This window comes from Hermetia illucens, chromosome 1, assembly GCF_905115235.1.
Source record: "Hermetia illucens chromosome 1, iHerIll2.2.curated.20191125, whole genome shotgun sequence".
In the NCBI taxonomy this organism is placed as follows: Eukaryota; Metazoa; Arthropoda; class Insecta; order Diptera; family Stratiomyidae; genus Hermetia; species Hermetia illucens.
In genome coordinates, this window is record NC_051849.1 from 61,109,570 (window position 1) to 61,137,085 (window position 27,516).

The 27,516-nt window shown below is 39.7% G+C and overlaps 1 protein-coding gene across 2 annotated transcripts in view; it reads right to left on the reverse strand.

The window, feature by feature from the left end:
* Positions 1-260: 260 nt before the first annotated feature.
* LOC119646246 overlaps positions 261-27,516 on the reverse strand; it is a 115,745-nt gene continuing 88,489 nt past the window's right edge. For both annotated transcript variants that reach the window (XM_038046641.1, XM_038046640.1), the window contains exons 6-13: positions 11,977-13,134; positions 11,777-11,915; positions 11,438-11,643; positions 11,066-11,383; positions 1,787-1,934; positions 1,487-1,692; positions 932-1,115; positions 261-851 (exon numbers count right to left, since the gene is read on the reverse strand). In XM_038046641.1, the coding sequence (XP_037902569.1) occupies positions 575-851; positions 932-1,115; positions 1,487-1,692; positions 1,787-1,934; positions 11,066-11,383; positions 11,438-11,643; positions 11,777-11,915; positions 11,977-13,134 (2,636 nt within the window). In that variant the 3' untranslated portion in view covers positions 261-574. The remainder of the gene's footprint in view (positions 852-931; positions 1,116-1,486; positions 1,693-1,786; positions 1,935-11,065; positions 11,384-11,437; positions 11,644-11,776; positions 11,916-11,976; positions 13,135-27,516) is intronic.

Sequence of the window (27,516 nt, forward strand, 5' to 3'; positions counted from 1 at the left end):
CAAAGGAAGAATTACGAACGATAATTGAGAATTTATTATTTAACTTCGTCCGTATAACAATATTTTTGAAAATTAATAATAACCGCAAGGCGGAAGCGTCCTTGACCTCGTCACTACAAAAGTGTTACAAGCGACTCTCTCTGATCGGGGTAAAGACACTATCAAACGAAGTATTTTCCGGAAATAAACATCCATGACAAAAGGTGATTGGAGATTAGAATAATAATGTCCGAAATTTAGAATAATTCAAAGTGAAAACATAATGCTCTTAAAATAATTTTTATTTATTTGAAGATGGAGAAGTAATAGAGTAAGAATAGTATTATGCAACTCGTCGCTCATTTTACCTTAACAGTTATAGGTGGAAGGATGATTACACAAAGGATGAATACAAAATGCAATGCCTTACAAAATGTGTACTGAAGGTTAATGAATGCATGTAAATACATAATTTACCATTTTTCTTTAGCTGCCGACATTTCCTCGATTTCCTTACTACAGTTATGTTTATTATTTTGTAAATTGCATAAGAACAATTTTACTTTTCTGTTAATATTCTTAATTCTCACACTATTTATCTCCTTTTACAGTTTTCTTTGTTACAGTCGACAAAATTGCTTAGCTCTGTAGAATTGGGAGGTCCTTCGCTATAGAGGTAGGTGACAGGCCACAAGCGTGCAGCAGTGAATTCCGTTAAACTATGTAATCCACCTGGTCGTGGAGGTTGTTGATAATGTTCAGGTTTCCTCTTGTCTCCGGGAGCATATGTTATTCCTTGGTGGGTATTGTTGCCTGGGAAGTAGCGATCGCTGCATTTACGCCATTGGTCAGGTTCGTCTCCGACAAAGCACCTATAGTTTGGTGATATTTTTTTTTGTTAAAATAAGATTTGTTAGTTTTTTTTCGTTAGAAGCTTTTTACAAGCTCTTACCATGGATATTCGAACCCCTTAGAGTATCCGCAGGGGTGATCAGACTTACAGCAGTAGTCCCAGGAACCGATTTCTCCGCTTTCGATTTCGCATGAATAGAATCCTGTGACCAAATTCTTTTCGCAAGAGCTTCCCAGGCGGCAAGGTTTGCCCGAGACGGTGTAATGGCGCCATGTTACTTCTCCTTTTTCGTGTCATTTATGTATAATTTTTATATCATATTTGCAAAGATATCATTTTTTTGCTTAATTTTTATAAATGCATATTTCATTTTTTCGAAAAACTACAACATCTACTATAAAAATAATATTTACAAAAATATTAAACTATAAATTACTCGTATTCGAAGTAATCATAATAATATTCCCCTGTTAATACTGTACAGAATGTTTGAAAGTTCCATAACCGTTTTTGGATAGCGACATTTGCAGGCATTACTCGAAAGGTTTAGAGCTTAGACTATTTGTTTTGGTACTATTTTTGTAAAATCCGAAGAAACAGCCATACTACACGCTAATATCTACTACGTGCATAAAGTGTGAATGTTAAGTTTACCGGGCTCTCGGAATATGTCCATTCGTCGATCGTTATTCACACGGCTGCCACCAACTGTAGTGACCTTATCACGGCAAGTCCAATCGAAAGGATTCCATGCGAATAACCAATAATCGCGATTATTGGTATGTCGGTAATGAACGTTTATTTTAAGTTCGGTTTGATCTAGGTCGGACATTTCACAATTGTAAGTACTAGCATGTGATCTAAAAAATAAATAAATATGTGATTTTTTGGAACATCGTGTATACATCTTTGAATAATTGGACCTCTTTATTTTATACTTGGTATGATACTTACCCAAAACTGAATGAGTAACATTTAAATGGGGTGGTCTCTCGCAACCGGACACATTCCTTTTTGCATTCAAGTTCTGTAGGGACTGAAATAGCTTTCTTTATTGCTGGTGGAAGGAGTTTAGCGGCCGAACCATATCCTAAGTAGCACACTGAAAAGAAATACAGTGGATATAATATTTATATAATAACAGAATAGAGACCTGTTTTTCTATAAATTCAAAAGATTATGCTTCTCGTTTCAGTTATATACAAGTGAACCTCATGAACTTCTGGTTGAGAATGGGTTTTCATTACTTTCTTGCTATATCACCACATTAGAAATATGAAAGTAATTTTGCCAGATTTTTGGTATTGAGTAGTTTTTAAGAGTGGACCTATTTACAATTCCCATCCCCTCGCTTTTACAACCAATGTCAAAACTTAGACCTGTGTTGTAAAGTACTCATCGAGATCTTTCATTTGATATCCCACATGGTTATATTTAGAGAAAAGAAGTACGCACCCCGGTTTTGCATGTGGGGACCTCCCTCCTTCCTCCTTAAACTTTGCGGTGGACCGAGCAACTTGCATGTCGGACTCACCCAAGTGCGATTCCGGTGGCCATGACGTCGAAAAACAATAAACTATTTTTGATAGCGAAAATTGTTTTTGGTGTTGTGACAGGCGTCAGTTCGAGATAGAAAGAAGCGAGGAGAAGAAGAACTCCTCTATATTTATTTATATTAAAATTTATACTTAAATAAAAAACAATAATATTAATTTAATAATATAGGAATTTCAGTTACCTACAACTTCAGGACATGCATGGGGTTGACAATTTCGATATTCTCACCATATTTCGTTCCGAATAAACCGCATGCAAGTGACAAATGGATGGACAAATCAAAATGATGAAAAAATGTGGAGGAGAAGGCCACATATTCAAGGAGTGCAAAGCCAGCCTTCAATCATGTTGGTCAACCTCAACCATTGAGAGGCAGTACAGCACCCATTTTTACAGACAATCTATGAGGAGAAAATCAAAGTGACCATAGTCACCTTATGTCTTCTAAGAAATTAAGGACATTCACAGCTATTGTAACTCGACGATAGCTGAATGTTAGATGTGTGAACACGAGATTTCGTAACTTCAAAAGCATAACAGGTGATTTTAATGATTGAGCTGCATTCTGTTTGTGCCTTTGGGTGAGTTGGATATAATGCATAGTGTCCGGAGAGTTGAGTGGTTAGACCACAAGGCTGTTGTAGGGAAGGTCGCGGTTCAAATCCTACTGGTGGTAGTGGAATTTGTATCGTGATTTGACCTCGGATACCAGTCGACTCAGCTGTGAATGAGTGAGTCAAATTAGGGTAATAATCTCAGGGGAGGGCAATGCTGACTACATTGCCTCCCATAGTGTACTGTAGTGTACCGTTACGGTCTTGAATGAAGTGCTTTAACACACTTCAACGCCCTGATCCAATTGGATTGTTGCACCATCGATTATTATTATTAGATATGATGCAGAAAAACATTCGAAATGCATCCATGTAGGAAAGGGTCAGACTCAATAGTTGATTTGACTTATGCGGCATATTACAAGAAAACATGAACCTAGTGACTACGCGAAATTAGCCAGAAAGAATATTACAGTAACTCCCTTAATGAGAGGAATAGGAAACCTGTATCTGGCCAGCATGTCGATGACACTGTTGCCTAATTCTTCCAGAAAACGGAAGAGGACGACTCGGCAGAAGGAGACTCCAGCTAGAAAGGAGAGGGGACTACAGGCTTGCCTGTCAGAATTTTCTCCTCCGCCTCTATTAGCGGAGCAAGACGAAGCTAGTGATGTAGGCGCAACTGGTGTTATTTCAGTATATGGAGACAGATCCATGCAGCCCGGACACCGTGAATCTGGGAGGTCTTCCAGCCGACGATAGCAGAAGACACTACGAAAGAAGGCATGGTTTGTTGGGAATGAGGAACTGAGCGTTGCTGCATCACCAAGTATGGCGATATCTAGAGAAATCGGATGCAAGAAAGGGGAACTTTCGGCGGAGAGTGAGAAGAAGCTGCTACTCCCAGTGAGATCTACACTGTGCGTAGAAGATTTTTTTTAGCTAGCGGTGGTTTTCCCATTATTATGTCTATAAACATAAAGGTTAGTCAAATTAGCCTGCAGCATGTCAAAGGCTCTATCTACTAGCACAGCTGTAAAAAGGACTAGGATCATCTTCGGTGAGAAATCTTGGAGACCAAGAGCCTGCGTCTTGATGTTAAAATTTCTAGAGGCCACCATTCTGAGACAATTCTATTCCCAGAATCTAGTTGTGGTCAACTTACAATACCAGGTCAATGATTCTTCTTGTCCTCCGCCGACGCATGAATTAGGAAATCTGGTAGTGTATGCAGAATCAAGTGGCATTGAATTCTTCTGAGTCGTGCTTGTAAAAACAATAAGAATGAAGACTGGTTACTGGACTCATAAAACTTTCGAAGGGACACTTCTTAAGGGTATGCTGTGAGAAATTGGAAGGGGAAAGCGCCCGGATGGAACTTTCACGAACTCCAGAGTTGAGTCTACACAGACTCTCTTGGAAGTACACCACCCGGGAGAACAGATATTAGAAGTGGGAGGGAAAGAATTGGTGGTTTCTGCAAACCCTTCAACACGAAGGTGTTGCAAGGGGAATTGGGACACTGCGAGAGAGGTTGTTATCATTGAAAAGGCGAGAGCTGCTATCCTATCATTTGAACACTTCAAAGCACCTGGCAAGGGTGGCCAGCGATGCTAAAGGAGGGTATTTTTCGAGGATGTCTTGCTCTAGGTTAAGTGCCTACCTCTTGGCAGAAGGTTCAATTAGTCTTCATACCTAAACCTGGAATTCCTTCCCAATTCATTTCAGGTAGCTAGGAATGGATAAAGAGCTCATTAGTTAAACTGAAAATTTCTCATTTCTATGCGAAGCGAAACTCGCCTCAACGAAACTCTTTGGGATAATATGGGAAGAAAGAGGATACCGTCATAACAGAAGTTTCAGTGCTCAGTTCTCTCACGTGGATCATGATGTGCAATGGGGTTTGAATCCATCGTGTACCGACAAAGCCTACGATAATCAATTTTGTGGATAATTTGGCTATAGTTGTCATCGCCAAATAACCTGAAATTAATGAAGTGTATCCTAATGAGACCAACAATGCTATAGAAGCGTAGCTGGAGATCGTCAAGTTTCATCTAACGGAATAAAAGACGGAGGCAGTTCTGATCACCGATAGAAGGAATGAATTTACCTGAAAAATATATAGAATGCCAGCGAGTGGCAAGACAAAAACCACTGAAATAGTGCCAGTCCCCCAAAGGTGTTTCATGGCCTAACCACTGGGTGTCCCTTTTGTGGAGGGGGCTTCGCGATAATACACAATGCCTGACAGGGAATGGTGGTTACAAGAGGTATCTGTACCGATTCAGGTTGAATGATTCTCCGTTTTTATCCTGAATGTGGTTGCATAGCTGAACACAGAGAGCATGTCATGTTTTGCTGTCTATGATTTTGCTCAGATGTAGGAGACGTTGCGAAAATTGGTTGGTAATGGAATGTATTCGGGGAAGTAAGGAGCAGAGAGTGAAGGCCTTTTTGGTTTTAGTGGACGAGAATCCGAAATACTGCTGCAACTTGCTACAGTACTGTCTTTCGGGATTTCCATTTCTAATCGTCAAAGAAAGACAGATCATCGAAGAGGAAATAATAACCGAACAACCTTCTTCTTGCAACAGGAACTAGGGCATCAATTTTTCGTTTGCGACTTATGGCTATGGTCATCAATTTTTCACATGCTGTGCTCTCCTGTCCCAATTAGAGCTAGAATTTTATTGTTGTACATTAGCAAATTTAGGGAGAGTAAATAAAAGTGGAAACGTTTTAAGGTCCGGAAGAATGTACTCTCTGGATCATATGTTTGATGATTGCTGCTGTAAATTACCACAACAATAGGAACGCAATAAAAGCGAGCGTATTAGCTTTATAAATAGCAGACTGGGATTTTTCGATTTTAATCGGACTTTAATGGACTTCTCTGGAATTCACATGGAGAAAATGTAAAGGGTCTTTAGTGCGGACTATTTACAGTTGGCTAAATTTGAAAATCGGAACCGATTATTTAGCTTTAGTTGGATAGTAACGTTGAATGAGTCCGGGAATTAGCAAGAAGATATCTGCTCAAATAAATTTATAATAGTATATTACTATATTTTGAAAATTTATTGGTGGAAATCCCACCATTATTAACAAAGTTATGGTAGGTCAATGTATCTTTTTTAGCGTCAAATTGCTCCCCCCTAAAAATTAAATATTTCCACCACATCGAACTGAGTAACGGATATAATAATAATAATAATCGTTGGCATAACAATCCATATTGGATCAGGGCCTTGAAGTGTGTTAGAGCACTTCATTCAAGACCGTAACGGTACACTACAGAACACTGTAGGAAGCAATGTGGTCAGCATTACGCTCGCCCGAGATTATTACCCTCATTTGACTCAGATACTCATTCACAGCTGAGTCGACTAGTATCCGACGTCAAATCACGATACAAATCCCACTGCCGCCAGCCAGATTTGAATAACGCTGTCAATCGAATTAACAATATTCGAAATAAAGTTCGAATGTTGTTCACCCTGCTCCGCCACAATAGTGCTAAATCACAAAAAAAAAAAGTTTAACAACGCACCAAAAATGTTGTTTTTAATCATCATCATCAACGGCGCAACAACCGGTATCCGGTCTAGGCCTGCCTTAATAAGGAACTCCAGACATCCCGGTTTTGCGCCGAGGTCCACCAATTCGATATCCCTAAAAGCTGTCTGGCGTCCTGGCCCACGCCATCGCTCCATCTTAGGCAGGGTCTGCCTCGTCTTCTTTTCCTACCATAGATATTGCCCTTATAGACTTTCCGGGTGGGATCATCTTCATCCATACGGATTAAGTGACCCGCCCACCGTAACCTATTGAGCCGGATTTTATCCACAACCGTACGGTCATGGTATCGCTCATAGATTTCGTCATTGTGTAGGCTACGGAATCGTCCATCCTCATGTAGGGGGCCAAAAATTCTTCGGTGGATTCTTCTCTCGAACGCGGCCAAGAGTTCGCAATTTTTCTTGCTAAGAACCCAAGTTTCCGAGGAATACATGAGGACTGGCAAGATCATAGTCTTGTACAGTAAGAGCTTTGACCCTATGGTGAGACGTTTCGAGCGGAACAGTCTTTGTAAGCTGAAGTAGGCTCTGTTGGCTGACAACAACCGTGCGCGGATTTCCTCATCGTAGTTGTTATCGGTTGTGATTTTCGACCCTAGATAGGAGAAATTGTCAACGGTCTCAAAGTTGTATTCCCCTATCCTTATTCTTGTTCGTGCTTGTGTTTGACCAGTGCGGTTTGATGTTGTTGGTTGATTCGTCTTCGGTGCTGACGTTGCCACCATGTATTTTGTCTTGCCTTCATTGATGTGCAGCCCAAGATCTCGCGCCGCCTGCTCGATCTGGATGAAGGCAGTTTGAACGTCTCGGGTGGTTCTTCCCATGATGTCGATATCGTCAGCATAGGCCAGTAGTTGGGTGGACTTGAAGAGGATCGTACCTCTTGCATTCACCTCAGCATCACGGATCACCTTCTCGAGGGCCAGGTTAAAGAGGACGCATGATAGCGCATCCCCTTGTCGTAGACCGTTGTTGATGTCGAATGGTCTTGAGAGTGATCCTGCTGCTTTTATCTGGCCTCGCACATTGGTCAGGGTCAGCCTAGTCAGTCTTATTAATTTCGTCGGGATACCGAATTCTCTCATGGCCGTGTACAGTTTTACCCTGGCTATGCTATCATAGGCGGCTTTAAAGTCGATGAACAGATGGTGCAACTGTTGTCCATATTCCAACAGTTTTTCCATCGCCTGCCGCAGAGAGAAAATCTGATCTGTTGCTGATTTGCCTGGAGTGAAGCCTCTTTGGTATGGGCCAATGATGTTCTGGGCGTATGGGGCTATCCGGCCTAGCAAGATAGTAGAGAATATCTTATAGATGGTACTCAGCAACGTGATACCTCTATAATTGCTGCACTGTGTGATATCTCCCTTTTTATGTATGAGACAGATTATGCCTCGCTGCCAATCGTCAGGCATTGATTCGCTGTCCCATACCTTGAGCACAAGTTGATGAACCACTTGGTGTAACTGGTCGCCTCCATATTTAACCAATTCGGCTGTAATTCCATCGGCTCCTGGCGACTTATGATTTTTTAGCCGATGAATTGCACGGACTGTTTCTCCTAAACTTGGTGGTGGCAGTATTTGTCCGTCGTCTTCAGTTGGCGGGACCTCCAACTCGCCGATGTTCTGGTTGTTCAGTAGCTCATCAAAGTACTCAACCCATCGCTCTAATATGCCCATTCTGTCGGAAATCAGATTTCCCTCTTTATCTCGGCAGGATGAGCATCGAGGTGTATAAGGCTTCATCCTGCTGACTTGTTTGTAAAACTTCCGCGCCTGGTGCGGTTGCTCCCTGTACTTTTCTAGTTCACAGACTTGTTGGTTCTCCCAGGCTTCCTTTTTCCGTCTGTGAAGTCGCTTCTCCGCTCGACGGAGTTCGTGATAAGTCTCTGCGCGTGCCCGCGTTCTTTGAGAATGCAACATTACTCGGTATGCGGCATTCTTCCGTTCCGTTGCTAGCTTACATTCATCGTCAAACCAGCCGTTCCGACTCCTTTTGCGGCTGGGGCCAAGTATATTTGTGGCCGTATCCATGATAACGTTCTTCAGGTGGTTGTGAAGATCATTAGTTGATGCTTCATCTCCAGGTCCTCTATTGACTGCGGTTATTGCGGCATCCATTTCCCTCTTATAGGTGTCGCGGAGGGTTGTGTTGTTTTTAATATTTTCTAATAATCCTAGTTTGCGGACTGTAGTTAAGTCTGCACGTTAAAATGCCGTTTACTTTTTTTTAAAATGATCACAGCCCCTATAGCGTGGCAGCAGAAAACCTCCTTTTTTTGAAGATGGGTGCATAAACTGTTCTGTATTTCAATGATGAACTATGCTATCGGGCTGGAAAAATTATTACGGACGCCCAAGATATTAACAAATATATGGTGAAAAATTCGTATTTGTATCTTGAAGGTTGCTTTGTTTTCTTGACAAATCATGGACTTTGGCCTAATGCCTTTTGATTTGAAAAAAAAAAATGTAAGGAGGGTTGCACAGCTCTTCATGTTTTTCCCATCTGCATTAATAGATGGAATTTCAAAGGCATTAAACAATTTGTATATCTTAGTAGCGTTTCTTCTGCCGATGATAGCATCGAGTTCGATGTTATTCACCGCGTGACAGCATTATAACTGTTTATATAATATAATATCTCGAAATTTAACCATCCCGAGCATCAGCATCCCATCACTTCGATTACTTACATCAGGTTGAGGCTGATCTCCGCTAAAATTTTTCCTCCCTCCCCCTATCGGAGAGAAGAGCAAGAAGCAATGGAAGCTCTCCACTTTGCGAGTAGTGGGACAGCTAATGATTTCCTTTTCATGAAGATCTCAAATAACTCAACCATGCTATTGAGGGAATCTTAAGTCGGAAGGGAGCCAAAATTTCGAAAAAAAGTACTCTGCCATTCTTGTGAGATAAATGGTGTCAGTGAAGGTTGAAGGAATAAGATGTAGTGTATCATAGTTTGCAAAAATAATTTGGCGGCACTTTAGGAATGGTGGATAGTAAAACTCGTGTCAGTTTCCTAAGTCCACTTTTCATTGAATATACATATGTTCTGGGATATCAAATGAAAAGTTTCAATAAATACTTCATGGAGTTAGTTGTAAAGTGAGGAGAATAGCGTGAACAAAATCATGAAGCTGCATCCATTATTTTAGTATTACTTTGCAGTATGTCATTAAGCTCACATGACTTATACTCTTCGGGTTTTCTCGCTCTTGCTTCTTTCAATAATTGGTACCATATTTTTCTTACTATTTCAAGCTAATTTCAGTCCCTCCTTTTGTGTTCGTTTCAGCTTTAGTCAGCCCTCTATTTCTAGTTTCAGTCTCTCTTTTATTTCTCCTTCCGTCTTTCTCTCAGCTCGGAATCTGGATGCATAGAAGAGCATATATTTTCTGTCCTCGGTTTCCAATCGCATCTAGGAAATAGCGCGGAAAAGCGCGCAGGGACTGGTTCTGGCTTTTATGATAGAACTGGTTGAGGTAATAGTTTCTTCTCCTGTGACTCTGCTTTACGCATTCTCTAATAATTGGTGCATGTTTAATGCTGCCGTTGCCTGAATTCACTGCGTCAATTTCTAGGCCAATAAACACACGTACTGAATCCACCGTAGAGTGGAGAAATCCCCATGGCTAGGCGAAATCACTATTTTTGAAGAGAAATCTGCTGTAAATAATGCTTTCCAATTTTTCTCTCAACATCAACATCCAGTAGGCAGATAAAGCGATATGGTGGTAGGTTTCCTGGGTAGTTTTTAGATTTCTTTTTATTGGTGGGAAAATATATATTTTTTTCAGGCATGCCGTAAGGACATTTGCGATTATGGCGGGACAACTCTCCACTGTCAGCTTCAAGCCCTCACCTGGAGCCTTATAATCGCCCAACAGTACAGTACTTAGCAAGTATAGTCTAATTAATATATGACGCAAGTCGTGCCAAAATAAAGTAGTATTTTCGAGCATGACATTGGAATTAGGCTTTAGGATATTTGGAGGAGTAGACAACTAATAGGTATTTTAAAGTGGAAGAAAGTAACATGTGAAAAACAAGGGAGCGATTTGTATAGCGGTAATTTAGGTAAGATGTTACGTTCTTCTTCTTTTTCTTCAGCCTTTGCCCCGTTCACAAGCAGGGTCGGCTCTCGTGATCGGTTTCGCCATTTAGCTCTATCGAATGCCTGATCTGGGTGCAATCTCGAGGCTTTTAAATCCCCATCCAGCGTATCAAGCCACCGTTGTTTCGGCCTGCCTTTTGGTTGTTTACCATCGACTTCGAAGATAAGATGTTACGTTATTGTCCTTAAAGCCTTGGTTAACTTTTAGTTTCATGAGTATCTATTTCGTCCAGGGCTACTTAAACGTTGTTTCCGCCATGTCAATTTTGTACGACACGTTGTGTGTTACATATGCTAGAATTGATAGCCGGGGTTGTCGCTATAAATCTAGTTTATGCATGTATACATACATCTTAATCTAATTGCGTTAATTATATCCATATCTATAGAAAGTAGAATTATAGCTTGCCTCCAATACTTACGTTTTTTATGCTTCTCATCAACGATGGGCTGTAATTCACATCCATGTCCATAGCTAGCCCTTTCGAAAACATCAAATGATGTATCCAAAATCAGATGACGCTCCTTATCCATATCCCTTACTGGCCAATCACTGAGTTGGCAATTATCAATTATTCCACCATGTGTCCTTTGACCATATCGAAAGGCGAAAGCCCGACACGTGAATTTCGACGACTTTATACACTCCAATTCGCATTCGCCAATTGAACGTACCGTCAGTGAGTCACGTACGATAGATTTGAAAAATCGTGTCGAATCGATTGCACGGAAGAAACATTCTGCAAAGCATTATTGGGCATTATTTATATTTTAATTAAGAAAACAGTTATTACGCATATTATTGTTCCTTGGATCAGAAACGGCAGTACTGCCGCCACCGCTACCACCGCCGCCACGTGGAGTATAGCTGCAAATTTTCATATCATCAGCCATTGAATAAATATCATAATCTCTGTCAGGTTGTAGGTCAATATAATAATCCAGTAAATTAACTGGACGATCACATAGGAGGCAGTTATCGCGTCCATTCAATGTGTATCTGGAATATAAAATGAAAGACTTAAGCTAGCAACTTGAATATCAATAAACCAATTTTTTTTGGCAGCATTTGAGTTTCTCTAATTTTGAACACTTTTATTATATATTAGGAGATAGATAATTTTTCACCCTACCGGTAGCTATATGTGTGACAGGAAAATGAGTTTTCCGAGAAGCACATGCGTTCACATTCTGTGATGGATGGTACTTGAAGGGCAATCCTTACTACAGCCTTATGAAGTCGGAACCCTTCACCGGATTTTACAGAACATTCTGAAAATTGAATAGAAATTAGCACTACTGTATGAAAAAAATCTCGTTCATTTTTGCTTACCATCAGGACCTGGCCGTCTTGTCCACTGGGATCCGTAGTTCGGACGATCCCTCGGAGGATATTTGTCACCGTGACCATACTTGCCTCCATAGTTCCATACAAAATTATCGTTGTAGTCAAATCTGTCACGATCATGTCCATAAAGATCAAAGTAATTGAATCTGTTCCCAACATCTGTTCGTCGATTATCTCCTCTTAGGCCCCAGTAGTCAATATTTTTACTGTAAGAGGATGATCCTCGTCCATAGCTTCCTCCATAAGAACCCCAAGACCCATTGTCACCAATTAAATAGGGCACAAATCTAGAGCTGGTATCGTACCTTGATCTATCTCTTCCCGAGTACTCATATGATGAGCTGGATGGCGGGAAGTATCGATCTGGTTCCCGATACGGAGAATAATCAGATCCAGGTCGGTAAGGTGGACGATAATTTTCATGGACTTCATAACCAGAACCAGAACTTGTAGGTAATTGCACCTCCCATCTACTTGGGCGTGGGTAGTCATCAGGTCGCTCTATATCATATCGGTCAATGAAACCGCCGCCAAAGCTAGTTCCGTGATATTCAGATCCATAGGAGGAATGAGACGAAATTGACCCTTCATAGTGATGCTGATAGTCTGTTGGTGGACGGGGAGGTGGAGGTGGGCGAGGTTCATATATTGGTCTGGGTGGCCGATATTTGTCAATTGCAGTATCTTGACCAGGCCGGAAATAATCCGGTCTTGGTCCATATCCACTAGGACCGCTTGGAGGTGATGATGGAGGGAAAGGTTCGCCGGGATATGGTTTTGGATCAGGGCGGTAGTAATCGACGGGACTGAATGGTTTTGATCCGCAGTCATTACATGATGGGCGACAACTTGATGGAGCATTGCGGTCTCGTTCATAATAGTCGTAATCCGGATGTCTTAGAAGATTTGAATCGCGATTTCTGGGGCTAGAGTAGAGATCCATTTGTGCAAGTGGAACTTCAATTAACTCACAATCACCCTGGCCGTGACCTGACGGGTCAAGTCGATAGTTGAATCCTTCGCATGTGAATCGTTTCTCGTGCCCACATTCTTGCATACAGTCCTCAACTCGTTCACAAGCTAATGTCCGCCGCACCCAATGTGGAGCTATTCTTTTACCAGCTAAGACACGTCGGAAGCATGCTAAAGTGGAATGAAAAATATATGTATTATTCAAAAAAATATTTGGTAATGTAGATGATAAATATTTTTCGGGATAAATTTGAATTATACGATAGAATTGTAGCAAAATGGATTAAACGAATGAAAGGTCAAATAAATATTACAACTTTTAATATCCTATAGTCCTCGCTATTTTAGTAAGTAGTTTAAGTGGATAGCACATCTATAACGAAGCGGTAGAAGTGAACTTGGCATTGAATGTATGACAGTGTCCCGAAGAAAATTAATCTTTTTAAAGTCACACCTGATTTACTCGAAAATGGCTAAAGCTACGGTTTCGAAATTTGGTGAGGATATGTGATCTGTGAAATTCTTATGCAACGAGTGGCATCATTTTGCTTTGGGTTTCTGAAGGGAGCTACCTCTATATGCTATCATCAAATGAAAAAGCTCTATTAATACTTTTCGAAGCTGATCTTTCTTCTGATACTGAGTGAAACATAGGAGAGGGACTTAAATATGTGCTCCAAAAATTGAGCCAGGTCTAGTTCTCAGAACCTATTCAACCGAAAAATCTGAAAAAATTACCACAGTGCATCTATATAAAATCTAGGGCTTAAAATACAGCCCATTCCGACATCTGATCAAATAAAGTTAATAATGGAATATTACCCCAATTTACCCGAAAATCCTCTTGAAGTTCATTTTAGAAACAAAAAATAGCTTTAATAAGAATGATAACATAAGACATAAGGCAATCCAATTATTATTACACAGTTATTGAAGGTGGAAGTTTTCTATTTCATGTGAATTCATTACAATCTAAGACTTGTGTGACGTCATCATCCTGTTTTATTCCTAGGTCGGGAATTTTTCAGGTAGTCATTGTAATTAGATTTTCACGTTCTGTAAATGGTGCCCTGGTGGCGCGACACACTCTTTAATTCTAGCAAGCATATTTTATAGATGCAATTACATAGAGACTAGGAAGAGGGATTAACTCTAATTCTAACTCTTTCTTTTACTGGTGTGAAAGTGCCCGCATTTGTTTTGTAAACGACCGATTTCCTCCTAAGAGTAAGTCACGCGGACTGTGGTATGGTTGCTATTTATCACTTAGTTGGGTAAACAACACGTAAATCACACTTACGCGCCATCGTTAGCAGTTCGCTAAAAATGCCCCTCAACTTTTTTCAGGGCTTCCAGAGGCGCCTGCGCTCCTCCTCTATTGTTCTGCGCCAAATGTGCTTGGAGCGGCCAACTTGTCCGCCATCTTGGGAGAATGGGTTTCATTTCATGTTGAAGCGAGCAATGCAATTCGTCCCTCTTTAATGTGTGACCTATCCACTGCCTCTTCCGCATTTTCAGATTTTAGACAAGGCAGTGACAGCGGACATAGTGCTGTGAATGCGTCGTGCAACATTTAGTCCGGTACCACCGTCGGTAGAAACCACTCTTTCTAGATTCTCCCCTCGCCTTCGATGCTCTGCTCATTGACACAAAAAAGGAGAACGCGATAACCAGTTAGATTGAGAACTTTGGTTTTGTTGGTGTTTATCGTCGGTTTAACTCTATTTGCCCCTCCTTTGCAAATCCAAAGCCATTTGTCCAAGGCCCATGAACACAACCTGGTCTCTATCAACCAAGCTTTCGAGATGTTCCTTGACCTTATTCAGGATTATTTTAGCCATTATCCTTACGATCAAAAGGAGCACGCAGATACCCCCTCCCCCTCCAACTCTGACACTCAAAACGGGTTCCATTCTATGCGAAAGGACTCGAATTCGCAAGATTTCTTTAGGATTGTAGCAGGTCTACAAAAACTGCAGTTGCAGTGGTAAATAACTCTGCGGGGAGTCTCCAAAGTTCAGTGGCTATACTCCTATTGAGCGCATTGATGGTCTAGATGATTTCTCTTCTGCTAGGCGGATTAGTCCGTATTCACAAGAGGTGGAAATTCACCAGATGTGATATGGGTAAAAACCGTGGGGAAGTATTTCTTGCACCCCTTCAGCTGCACGTAATCGTGAATGGGGAATTAACGTCCTTCACAGGAGCATCGAAAACTTTGTGACTACATGGAATTTCTTCCGTGATGCGGTATACACTTCTGAAAACATTGCGTTTTCCTGACCATTGCAACAACAAATTCCCTTTTGTTATGCTCCACACTTCATTGAACTTCTCGACATTACGCACGGTATCGGTTCGAGCCAATTCCGTTCTTCAATGCGCTTCCGCAATCAACCAGATGTTGGGATGCCTCTTCGAGACGTGACCGACAACTTGCGTACCGCCTGAGAAAAAAGCATTTTTAATGGCGGCCCAGTGTCATCAATGTGCACAGGCGGATTACTCAGTGTAACTGCAGGCCCGTCAGAAGGAATGTTCTCCCATTGGCGAGTGATAGCTGGATCATACAAGCGGTACTTATTCAACTTGGGGGTCGCATTTCTCCAACCTTGCGAGAAGTGGTAGGCGCAACACGCAGATGGTGATCCCTTTCGATGTGAGCGCCTCTCCTGTTACGCACATCCAGGAGCCAACTTCTAAATCTACTTCTGTTCGCAAAGTGGATAATTTGATTGCTTGTACGGTGTGTAGTTGAAACCCAACTGACCTTATGGTAGGTTCTGTGCTAGAATAATGTGCCACCAATGGTGAGGCGGTGAGAGCGGAGGAAATCCACAAACCTCTCACTATTATCGTTAAGATCGCCAAGACCGTGTTTCCACATCACATATTTGAGTAAGGTGTAGTCAACCTTGGCATTCGGATCCTTGGGAAACCTCTCCTGAATTGCATGTAATCGCTCATAGAAAGTATCATTCTCCACTATATTGGAAATCCCCATTGGTGCATAGCATTGTATAATTGTGACCCGATACCGGGTTCGCGGCTACTACAAATTGGCTTTCAAGAGTACATAAGCACATTGTCATCAGTGCGCCTAGAAGAAGAGAAGTACCATTGAGAGTCATCATCATCATCAACCGGCAAAAACCGGTATCCGGTCTAGGCCTGCCTTAATAAGTAACTTCAGACATCGCGGTTATGCGTCGAGGTCCGCCAATTCGATATCCCTAAAAGCTGTCTGGCGTCCTGACTTATGCCATCACTTCATCTCAGACAGGGTCTGCCTCGTCTTCTTTTTCTACCATAAATATTGCCTTTATAGACTTCCCAGGCTGGATCATCCTCAACCATACGGATTAAGTGACCCGCCCACTGTAACCTATTGAGCCGGATTTTATCCATAACCTGATGGTCATGGTATCGCTCGTTATATAGGCTACGGAATCGTCCATCCTCATGTAGGTGGCCAAAAATTCTTCGGAGGATTCTTTTCTCGAACACGGCCAAGAATTCGCAATTTTTCTTGCTAAGAACCCAAGTCTCCGAGGAATACATGAGGACTGGCAAGATCATTGTCTTGTACAACAAGAGTTTTGACTCTATGGTGAGACGTTTCAAGCGAAACAGTTTTTGTAAGCTGAAATAGGCTCTGTTGGCTGCCAATAACCGTGAACGGATTTCATCGTTGTAGCTGTTATCGGCTGTGATTTTCGACCCTAGATAGGAGAAATTATAGCTCTGAACCTTGATATCGAAGACAGGACTAGGGTGATCGATGGCTTACCATGTAATCGACAAACACTGCAACGATCACTGATGTGCTTCAGACAACGGAAAACCACTCGAAACATATGTAAATACAAACGCGTGGCGTTCCCCACTCGAATGATCCATTATTAGTAACAAGTCCGTATTAATGAAATTGTGCACTTAACAACGTTCTCAGTGGTCGTGGCGAATTCTGAAAGTACGGTTGAATCTGGCGCTAGAAAATGTGATCCATGATGTGATGTTTGATCTAACGCGAAAGCTACCATCCTATGCTACGAAATCGACATTATGAGAACAATAATCAGCGATGTAAAAACTCTTCTCATCTAGATCGAGTAGGCTGCGATCGGCGCGTTCACTTTGGCTGTATCAAGAAGATTATACACAGAAGGAGCGACTATAGCAGCAAAGGAGCACGAAATTTATTGTGCCCAGGTAGGGACAAGGTAGGTAATTGGTATTGGTGTGTCGATGTCTCGATGTCGCCTAGATGGTTTTCTTGTGGTGTTTCATCATTCTATGCCGGCAAAAAATGGATGGATCCGAAAGATTGACCTTAGATTATTACTTATTTCCTCTTCACTTCTTAAGAGAGCAAACTTGGACCTACTGACGAGGTTGTTGCGCGTATTTGCTTCCATAAAGAAATTTTGAAGCATTATTCGCTCAGTGAATCCATTAAGATCCATTACCACTAATCCGAAATGAATTTTTAAGAAAGCTTTGCCTTTGGTTTCCGCTGGGATGTGTCATAAACAGCTTTGTTATAACAGGTGCTGCTACGTGCTCGCAACAACTCGCAGCTATATGCTGGCAACCACATGGGCGCACACCAATGCACTGCATCACATACATGGCCCTAACACCAGCCCTTTTGCGCGGAATGTTGGTCGCCCAACTCCCGCCGCGGTCGAAGATATGTAGGACTTTTTCAATTCCATAAAATTTCAAAGAATGTGATGGGACTTGAATCTCCTGTGTATAGTCCTCTTGGGCTGCATGTTAATGAATGTAAGGTGAAATACATGCTTACAATGTCAACACTGGAAATGGAAAAACAATGACATCAAATACCACTGGTCAAATGAGTACAAAGAAGATAGGAAAATGTAATGTAGATACCGTTGATAATTTCTCCTATCAGGGGTCGAAAATCACTACTGATAACAACTATGACGACGAAATCTGCGCATGATTGTTCCTAGTCAATCGAGCCTATTTCGGCTTATAAAATCTGTTCTGCTCGAAACATCTCCCAATAGCCAATCCTTATGTATTCCATTGAGATTTGAGTTCTTAGCAACAAAATTTGTGAACTTTTGATCGTGTTCGAGAGAAGAATCCTTAGAAAAATGTTTGGTCTCCTCTAGGAGGATGAAAAAATCCGTAACTCATATAATGACGAAGTTTATAAGCGATACCACGATGGTCGAGTTGCGGACAAAATTGGACACTCTGCCTTAGATAGCGGGATAGTGTAGGCCAAGCTGACAGACAACTTTTAGTGATATCAAATTGGTGGAGTTCCTTACTAAGCCAGGTCTAGACCGGACAGCGGTTGCTGCGGTTTTGATGATGGTGAATAAACGTCTTTACGCATTGTGGTAATTAACAACTAGAAACTTAAGACTTCCACAAAAGATTTCAGAGTTTTATAAAATTGCATGAGAGGTGGTGGGTAGGGAAATTTCTATGAGTGTGACTAATATGGATTCGATTCAGTCGCCAGCATGTGCATATTTGTGCCATGAGGTTAAAAAAGAAATATTAAAACCACGTATGTCGAGATACTTTGGGAAGTAACAATTAATTGCGGAAACAGTAAGAAAGGAAGGGAATCAATCCATTCCAACTAACAGCGTTATGTTTAAGATCAATAATAAAAGATAAAAGAACAGGGATTCCTAGTTGATAAATTATATTGGAAGTGATGCAGTTTTTTTGCATTTTTTCATTGAACCCGGAAAATATAAAGATCCACAATATTTTGTTGGTGTTCGCTACAAATCATTAGAATACAATGCATGATAATTTATAAAAATTTCCATGAAAAAAAAGTTCCGGAATCATAAAACAACAAATGAATATATTTGCAAAAAACAATTCGCAATTAGTTTCATGAAAGCTATTTTATGCTTATAATAATTATGTGTTTTTCGTTAGTGGGCGGGAGATTAAGTAATTCAAAGTTTTAAGGTAAATGAACGTCTAGTGAATTTTTCCCGGCAAAATGTTATATAACGATACCCATGTGCTGAGAAAATTTGGAGGCAACAAAGTATTGTATTACAAATTCGATTCGGTAGGTTTCCTGGGATCTTTGTTCTAAACGGTATAGTTAATAATCTCAATCATGAAAATTGTCTTTCAAGAGATTACGAGTATTAAGGAATGGTTTTGTACACGCAAGTCGAATTATTATTTGGTATTCAAATGTCTCATTGTCAAAAATATGAAAATTATAATTATGAGGTGATATTACATTTTAATCATGCTAATTTTGAGGAATCGTGAAAAACCGAAAAACTTGTAGACATTCTACCCAAGCTTAATTTTTCGACCCTGCATATTATATCATATTTCAATCAACTTTAAAAAATAGAATTATTGCTATTAAACTGCAACAAAAAGGTGAACATATACCAAATTTGATGTCGAAACTTCCAACATATTCCAAATGTGAAAACTTCACAGTTTATCAATTACCATTTCTCACTTCTTACTTGCGTTGTTTAGTATCTACGGAACACGAAAAATTGTTGTTTTTTATTACCAACCTCCCCGTATGAGTGTCTTTGAAAAACTTCAGCAAGCGTCACGTGTTAAAGTACCCGCGGTAGTCACCCTTTTGCATTCTTTTCAGGACCCAGGTGAAACTTTTGGTGACAATAAAACGTCTCGAGTTGTCCGAAGGGGGGAGTGAAGCTATTTTTATTCTGCCTACATCAAAGTCGGCTTCAAGCTCAAGTCTAGCGGGGGAAATCATATTAGAAAGCTTGTATGTTTTCAGGCTTTTTGTTAGTCGGAATTGGAATTCAATAAAATTTGGACACTACATGTATTAGCCATATTCTTTTTTAAATTTAAGCGAAAACTAAGAAAGTTACGTGACATAATTCCGTTGGAGCTCATAGCTAGAGTTCTTCAACTACGGGACGTGTAGCGACTGCAATTTTTATTTGAAGCCAAAAAGCTTTTAATTCTACATTATTAACTTATTTTCTAAGGATATCAACTTCAACTGGAATGAAAATAATCAACATTATAAATTTTGGAGTTGTTCAAAGAAAATTTTTTAATTTTCACCACGTTTTTTCAAAAACACCTTCAAAAATATGATAGCATCCCAAATGTTGGTTTATATTTTCAGTCATTTTATAAAGAATCAATCAATCATCAACAATGATCGGCTCATTTTGAGAAAAACACATTTGAAAAAAAGATGTTTGAAAAGTCCCCTTTCGGATAAGAAGGCATTTCTCGCTCGTAATTACAAACAAGATACAGTTACAAACAAGTCCGGAAACCGGAAGTTAGAGGCTTCAGGTGAAAGGTTTTGTTTGTTTCTTATGTAAATATATTTGAGTGCAACTATCCCATTTGTACGTAGCCCATAGTGTATATATGTATTTATTATTAACTTAATTTGAGCAGATATCGATGTGGAGGCCTGAATACTGTATAGAGGCACCTTCATGAAATCATCACTTTCGAAGCCCTGCACTCTCCACTATTCCAACAAATGTCAAAATATGGACTGGTTTTGAAAAGGGAATCGAGACCTTTCATCTGATATTCAACATGACAGCCGTTTCTGAGAAAAGTGCGTGCGACAGATAGACAGACAAACAGACAGAAGTTGACCCGATTTTAATTTGTTTGCAAACAAAACCTTAAAAACCCAAATGCACTCGTAGAAGGGACTGACGCAAAATATTTATACGTACGCAAATAGCGTACCTAGGGCTACAAGTTTACGTAAGGAAATAAAGTGACTACCTCCTGGGCGTTCGAGTCTGAGTCTGCGCCGATTATCGTTCGATTCTAAGCTCAGAAAATCGAAAGGACCAAGTTAATAGCCTCAACAACGGCTACTCTTATTATCTGAGTATCAGTTTCACAGGCCAGGAATGTTTCCTACGGGCACCACTGTCATCGTGATAAGACATCGGAATTCTAAGGGGGCCATGCCAACACCTTTCTCAGGTATGTGATGGAAAGTCACGATGACTGTAACAGTAACTGGTGAAAGCTTTGGGGATTTCTATGACTCTTAATGCTTGTCGTAATCAATAGTTGAATTTCGTCTGCCCGGCGATGATCATCTGACACTTAGATACTATGATAAAACCCTAAAAAAGCATTCTATCATAAGTCCTGGAAATTTGCCATTTTGCTGGTTAGAGGGGGAAAAGCGGCACCAGGAAAGAACTTGCTTTGATTGTGGGCTTTTCAACGGTCTGATGAAGGACATTGATAGCAAGTTTATCACCCAAAACGATGAAAAATGCACTTTGTCACGATCCTAAGTCATATAATATCCGGTGAAGTGCTATCTATCGTAGATGAAACGGATAAGAACTGCTCTACCCAATAGAATTAAAGTTATAGTTGGCGCAAGGCAAGTGCAGTAAAACTACCAGTTTTCACTAACCTTTGCTGTTTCTGCAGGACTAATACATTCACTTACTTAGAAATGAGATGAGAAACGATGATCGTTTAAAATTTAGAAGTAGAGCACCTGTCTTCAGTGCGATGATTTGAAAGGTATATAAAATAATTTTGGAAAGTATAAAGGAACTCCTTGAAGGCTTTTCTCTTCTGTGTCCTCTTGGCCTAACCGCGTTGTTTAGAAAGGCGCAGAGTTTGGATGCTTGTTCTACTTGCTTTTAATTATATTCAAGAAGGCTTGCGATAGCGTCAACATGGAGTCAAATTGCTGCTAAGAGAGCAACATATGATGGCACGAAATCTCACGTTGTATTCTGCCACCGATTTCCTCTTGTTATCTTCGTTGTATTAGTTTACGTTAACCAGAGAATGAAGCAGTCCAATAGACAGTGCTATTTTTTCTCAAACACTTGCATTACGTTGATGACGTCCGTTTCATTTTGGTCATCAACAAACCTGTCAGCTGCTTACGTTCATTGATCCCCTTCATATTTCCACATTCAGTCAGGTCTTATCAGGCAATTTAGGGACGTGGTTTATGATTTCATTATCCTACGTCAGGCGGGTTTTTCAGAGTTTATATTGTCTGTTCAGAATTTATATCGTTTGCGCAACAAGAAAGTTTTCCGGAAACGGCCCGTATTGAATTTGTTTCCCTGTGAGCATATGCAGTAGTATTGGAGTATGATCCCTTTCGAGGCCGATGTCAGTATCTCTTTTGTTAGGTACATTCGGGTGACAACTCCTCAAACTACTAGTGATCCCGATGTGGTCGATCTGGTTAGATATTCGTGGCCGATGCTCGTAGTCGTAGTTTAGAGGTCACCCCTTATCCGGGCATTTTGTTGTTTTGGTAGCAAACAAATTTCGAAATCCGCATCCTGATTCCTCTTAGTTCACTTTTACGACAAACAGGGAATATATTGAGTTTAAACCCCAGGTCAATGAAATATTCCACTTAGATACTAATTTCTGCGAAACAGATAAACACTTAAATTGGGCGGGGATAAACACATGCCGTTTAAAAAGAGAACTGTTAAATTGTATAAAATGTTAAAATGAAGTTCACAAACGAAGAACAAAATAACAATGCGCCCATTATGGATAAGTTATTCAAGCCACTAACTATAGTTGAGAATTATCTTCACAAATGGCATATATAACAACTTCGATGTAGAGATAGATTAAAGCAATATCTGATGACTCCAAAAATCCATGAAAACCAGCTCACCAGCTCGATTGAAGAAATCGTATATAGAATCAAGGAGATGAAGAGCTGTTGCACCCTCCCTTCAACACTTCGAAAAGGATAGCTTTCCTGACAAATGAAAAAGTGGAACCGTTGTTAACGTTCGAAAAAAAGAAGACATTACAGTCGAGGTGCAAAGTCTTCAATAAAATCCCACTTAACAGTACGTTTAAATTATTAAAAAAAGCTTTTGGATGAAAATAGGACAAATCCCGACTCAATCGATCATGTATCATTTGAAACCTGTGGAATAATTATAGAGTATTCTCTTTGGTGGCCTCTATAGAGTGTCCAAAAACAGCAACAGATCTGAAGTAACTTGGAGATGGTTCATCCTTGACGAGGCAGAACCCAGAACAGGCTAGAACGCCAAGAAACACGAATAACGGAGGCATACGTTTCAAAAGAAGTTTCTTTGGTTGAAATACTTTATGTAGTACCGCTTGATATACTTTCCAGCAAGTATGGAAAACATGACGTTATTCAGATCTGGTCATTCATGTATAATCATATTTACTACTAAGATGCAACTTTATCGTCACTGAAGACGGATTTTAGGGAGGTTTTGACCAATCGATGACCTACGAGCTGAAATAGAGCAACACGAACCGTTGAACCAAACAATCCTTCTTTTCGTGGTATAGTTTTTTAACAAGTCTCATAAATTCCTATATTTTTGCCAATTCTTTCAGTTTCAGCTTTTGGAATGATTAAACGTTTTTAGCGATTTATTAAGAAGAAAATCCTTCCGATAAAATATACAATTTTACTCTGTGCATCTACAATATGCAGTAGAATGGAATGCCGCAGATCAAGTTCAACCGGAGGATAAGTGAAGTAATGAATTGAAGGTGCTACATTTATAATCTAAAAAGAATCTTAAAGTGTAAAAATAACAACTCAGGCGCCTTACAATTTCAAAATTAATGAACATATCGAAGAAGGCGAAGGTGAGTTAACTTAAGAATAAATATCAAACCTCATAAATGTTATATATTGCTTCTTTGAAGGTTTAATTAATTTGCCCTTATTGCAATGAAAATTAATTTCATTATAAAAGGATATTAATTTATTAGGATTGTATTTGACTCATTCTAAAACTTCAGCAGATTTAGTAACGCAAACTCCTTGAAAAAAGTGCACCGAATTCGCAGGCCATGAAAAGTCAAATGAATGAAATCATAAAACAAATCTACATGAGAGTATTCCTCCAAAACCTTCAAGGACATCTTTTTTTATCTTTTTATAATGGGCGCTTGGACTTTCTCGGAAAAAGTTTGTCCTTTTTTTCTATTTACACGAATTGAATGCTTGTTAATTGTAGGTTTAAATTCACATATTTTTTATAAAAGTATTTTGTATAGAGATAAGTTTCCAGTTTTATTATGGCTTTTTAATTGGATGGTAATTTAGAAGTTAACACCCACCTTTAGCATCCTCCACTATAATGATTGTACTGCCGAATGCTTCGACAGAACATACCGTCAATAACAATAACTGAACACTTGATATCACAAAAATCTTCATTTTTTTCACACAGTGGCAAAGTTCAATAGAATCATAAAAATCTACTTGTTCTCGCGTAACGTTAACATCTGTTTAAAATTCATTCAAAAAACTTCACTGCATTATTCCAAAAGTTACGAAACAACTATAAAGTTTTCATACAAGTGATGACGGTCATACGAACATGAAACAACAAAACGAACAAACGTACTATTTCCACTAAATAACAATAAATATTCAAAATTAGGCGAATTTGAAATTCAAAATTATAACGATTGCCATTCAACCGGGCCAACGGGCTAGCCAGAAAGGAAGTGTGCGTTTGCGCGGCCGTAAATCTCAATAGGTGTCGTCAATACGCTTTGAACCTTGGCATGTTCTATCCTTGGGGGTAACCAGATTTTTCCTCATCGCTGACAATTTGACAAAAATATCTGAATTGTCGCGAACAATGGATGCGCCCTTTCGAGCCTAACGACGCGCTTGCTGTGAGGATGGCTAGCGTTAGTGATATTGTTCGCTAAAGCGCTGATCGCAACGCTAGCTTGGGGGTATCTTGTAACTGAACTTGGTGTAATTTTGCTGATGATTTTATATGAGACACGGTTTCGTGTGATCTAATCGCAAAGTGGGGTTGGGTATGTTCTATTGAAGAGTAGATTTTCTGAGGTTTTGGGTGGGACAGTCAACGAATCTATTATGATTTCACTTAGCATTAGTGCAATTAGAAGCAATAATGCACTGGGTTCTATAAAGTCGTCGTTTTGCGATTGTGTTGGGAGTTCGTTTAACGTTTTTATCTTTGAACTTTTCGAGTATTCCTATATCACCAAAAATGCAACGTGGGGCGCAAAAGTAAAATTAATTGTGACAACACAGCTTAAATATGGTTATTAAACGGATTTGTTGGTAAAATCATAGAATTTATTTTACGGATAATGCCCCACTCATCGTCTCTGCAAAAACAGCGAGGGAAAAGTGTAGTTAAAATTTGCTCAGCGATGTTAGCTTACATGGATAAGGCAGAACACATTGTATCTTCACCATCAACGGCGCAACAACCGGTATCCGGCCTAGGCCTGCCTTAATAAGGAACTCCAGACATCCCGGTTTTGCGCCGAGATCCACCAATTCGATATCCCTAAAAGCTTTCTGGCGTCGTGACCTACGCCATTGCTCCATCTCAGGCAGGGTCTGCCTCGTCTTCTTTTTCTACAATAGACTTCCTGAGCTGGATCATCCTCATCCATACGGATCAAGTGACTCCCCCACCGCAACCTTTTGAGCCGGATTTTATCCATAACTAGACGGTCATGGTATAGCTCATAGATTTCGCCGTTATATAGGCTACGGAATCGTTCGTCCTCATGTAGGGGTTCAAAAATTATTCCGAGGATTCTTCTCTCAAATGCTAAGAGCCCAAGTCTCCGAGGAATATATAAGGACTTGCATTGTCTTGTACAGTAAGAGCTTTGACCCTATGGTAAGACGTTTCGAGCGGAATAGTTTTTGTAAGCTGAAATAGGCTCTGTTGGCTGCCAACAACCGTGAGCAGATTTCATCGTCGTAGCTGTTATCGGTTGTGATTTTCGACCCTAAATAGGAGAAACTATCATCCTATTTTTATTCAGAGCAGATTGTATACCAGCACGATATAAAGTTCAGTTTGAAAATAATTGAATATTCGTCCGCAAATCTTTGAATCTTTTAAAATGCTGTAATGGCATATCATCGTCATGAATGTCGTGCACTTCTTTTTTCTGTTTTTTCAGTTCAAAGGTTCTAACATGACTCCTTCACTCTAGGCCTAAGTATATACCGCACAGTACAATTACGAGGAACAGTTTTAAATTTCATTCCTTGCGACCAGTTCGAAGTAAGGAAGGATTTAATTGGAATTCGGGTTTTGATCGCGGTGACAATCGCCCAAGAAAACGAATGTATAAGAAATGCTGCTACTGGAGTTTATTTTGACTTTCATAAAAATTCTTGGAAAAATATTGTTTATTGGAAATTCATGAATGTACAATGTTGGTGACAAGGGAGAAGACATTGAAGAAGCCAGACAACATTTCGATTAGTAATTTTGAAGTAAATTGATAAAGCATAATTCTGGAAAGGATAATTATTTTTGTGGTTTCGCAATTGAGTACAACGCTTTCCTTTCCTTGGGTCCTCCATGCACATGCCCATGGTATGGTTTTGAGATAATTATTCTTATATTAAAGCCGGAACGCAACCTAATTGACATGTAGATTGTAAAAAAGTGTTTGCTGACAGTTTTATGCCTCAGGGCAGATCAGTAAATGGATGACTGAGCACCACTCGATTCCCAAACAAAAATATAAATGTAATTCATATTTTTGGAAAGTATTCGATATTTATCACTTTCTTTTTTGATGAACAAATGTGCTATTGTCAATTTTAAGTATGCAAATGGAGTTTGGTGAAAGGAGAGTAACACTGATCTTATCCTCTTTTGAAAAAAGAGAGAAATTATTTTTAGTGACGATACTAAAGTTATGGTTATAGAAAACAAAATAAAGGGGTAGTATATTGTCAATAGCTTGCATGAACATATCCCTTAAAAAGAATTATCAACTCATCACTAGAAATGTTTTTTGAATGTACCTCATTACTGTGGAAGCTAACATTAACATATCAAGAAACCGGAAGCTGGAGATTTCAGATATGAAAGGTTTTGTGTATTTCTTATATAAAAATATTTGAGTGAACATTTGAGAATACCCACTTTCGCGTGATACTGACATTCAAAGTCTTCGATTTGCACAGAAGCGACAGCTTCGATCGATTATAACTTTGTTAGTAATAGTATTATTTCCACCAAACTTGGCAGGACCATGTTTTATATCATAGCCTAAATTGCAGCAAAACTTCGTTATGCTAGAATGAACTTAAGGGGGGTTTTCCATTCAATTATTAAAAATCATAAAATTGATAGACAAGTAGTTTCCTCCAAACTACAAATTTTAGTTTTTAATGTAGATATAAATTTCGGGAGCAACTTACCCCCTTCATCAGTACAAAGTTTTGTAAGTTGGTTCCGGAATATATATCTACATTGAAAATTAAAATTTGTAGTTTGGAGGAAGCTGTTTGTCTATCCATTTTAGGCTATACTACAAATAGCAGACAATATCTAATCTCTTAAAAATTATTTGAACAGATATCGTTATTTAGGGTATTTCGGAGCCTAGGCATCATATAGTGGCAGCCCTCTGATTTTTTTCAGATTTTTCGGTTGAGTAGTTTCTAAGAATTGGTTTGTGAAAGAAGTGACTACTTTCGGTCACATTTGATGGTAAGCACATTTATATTCTGGTCACAAA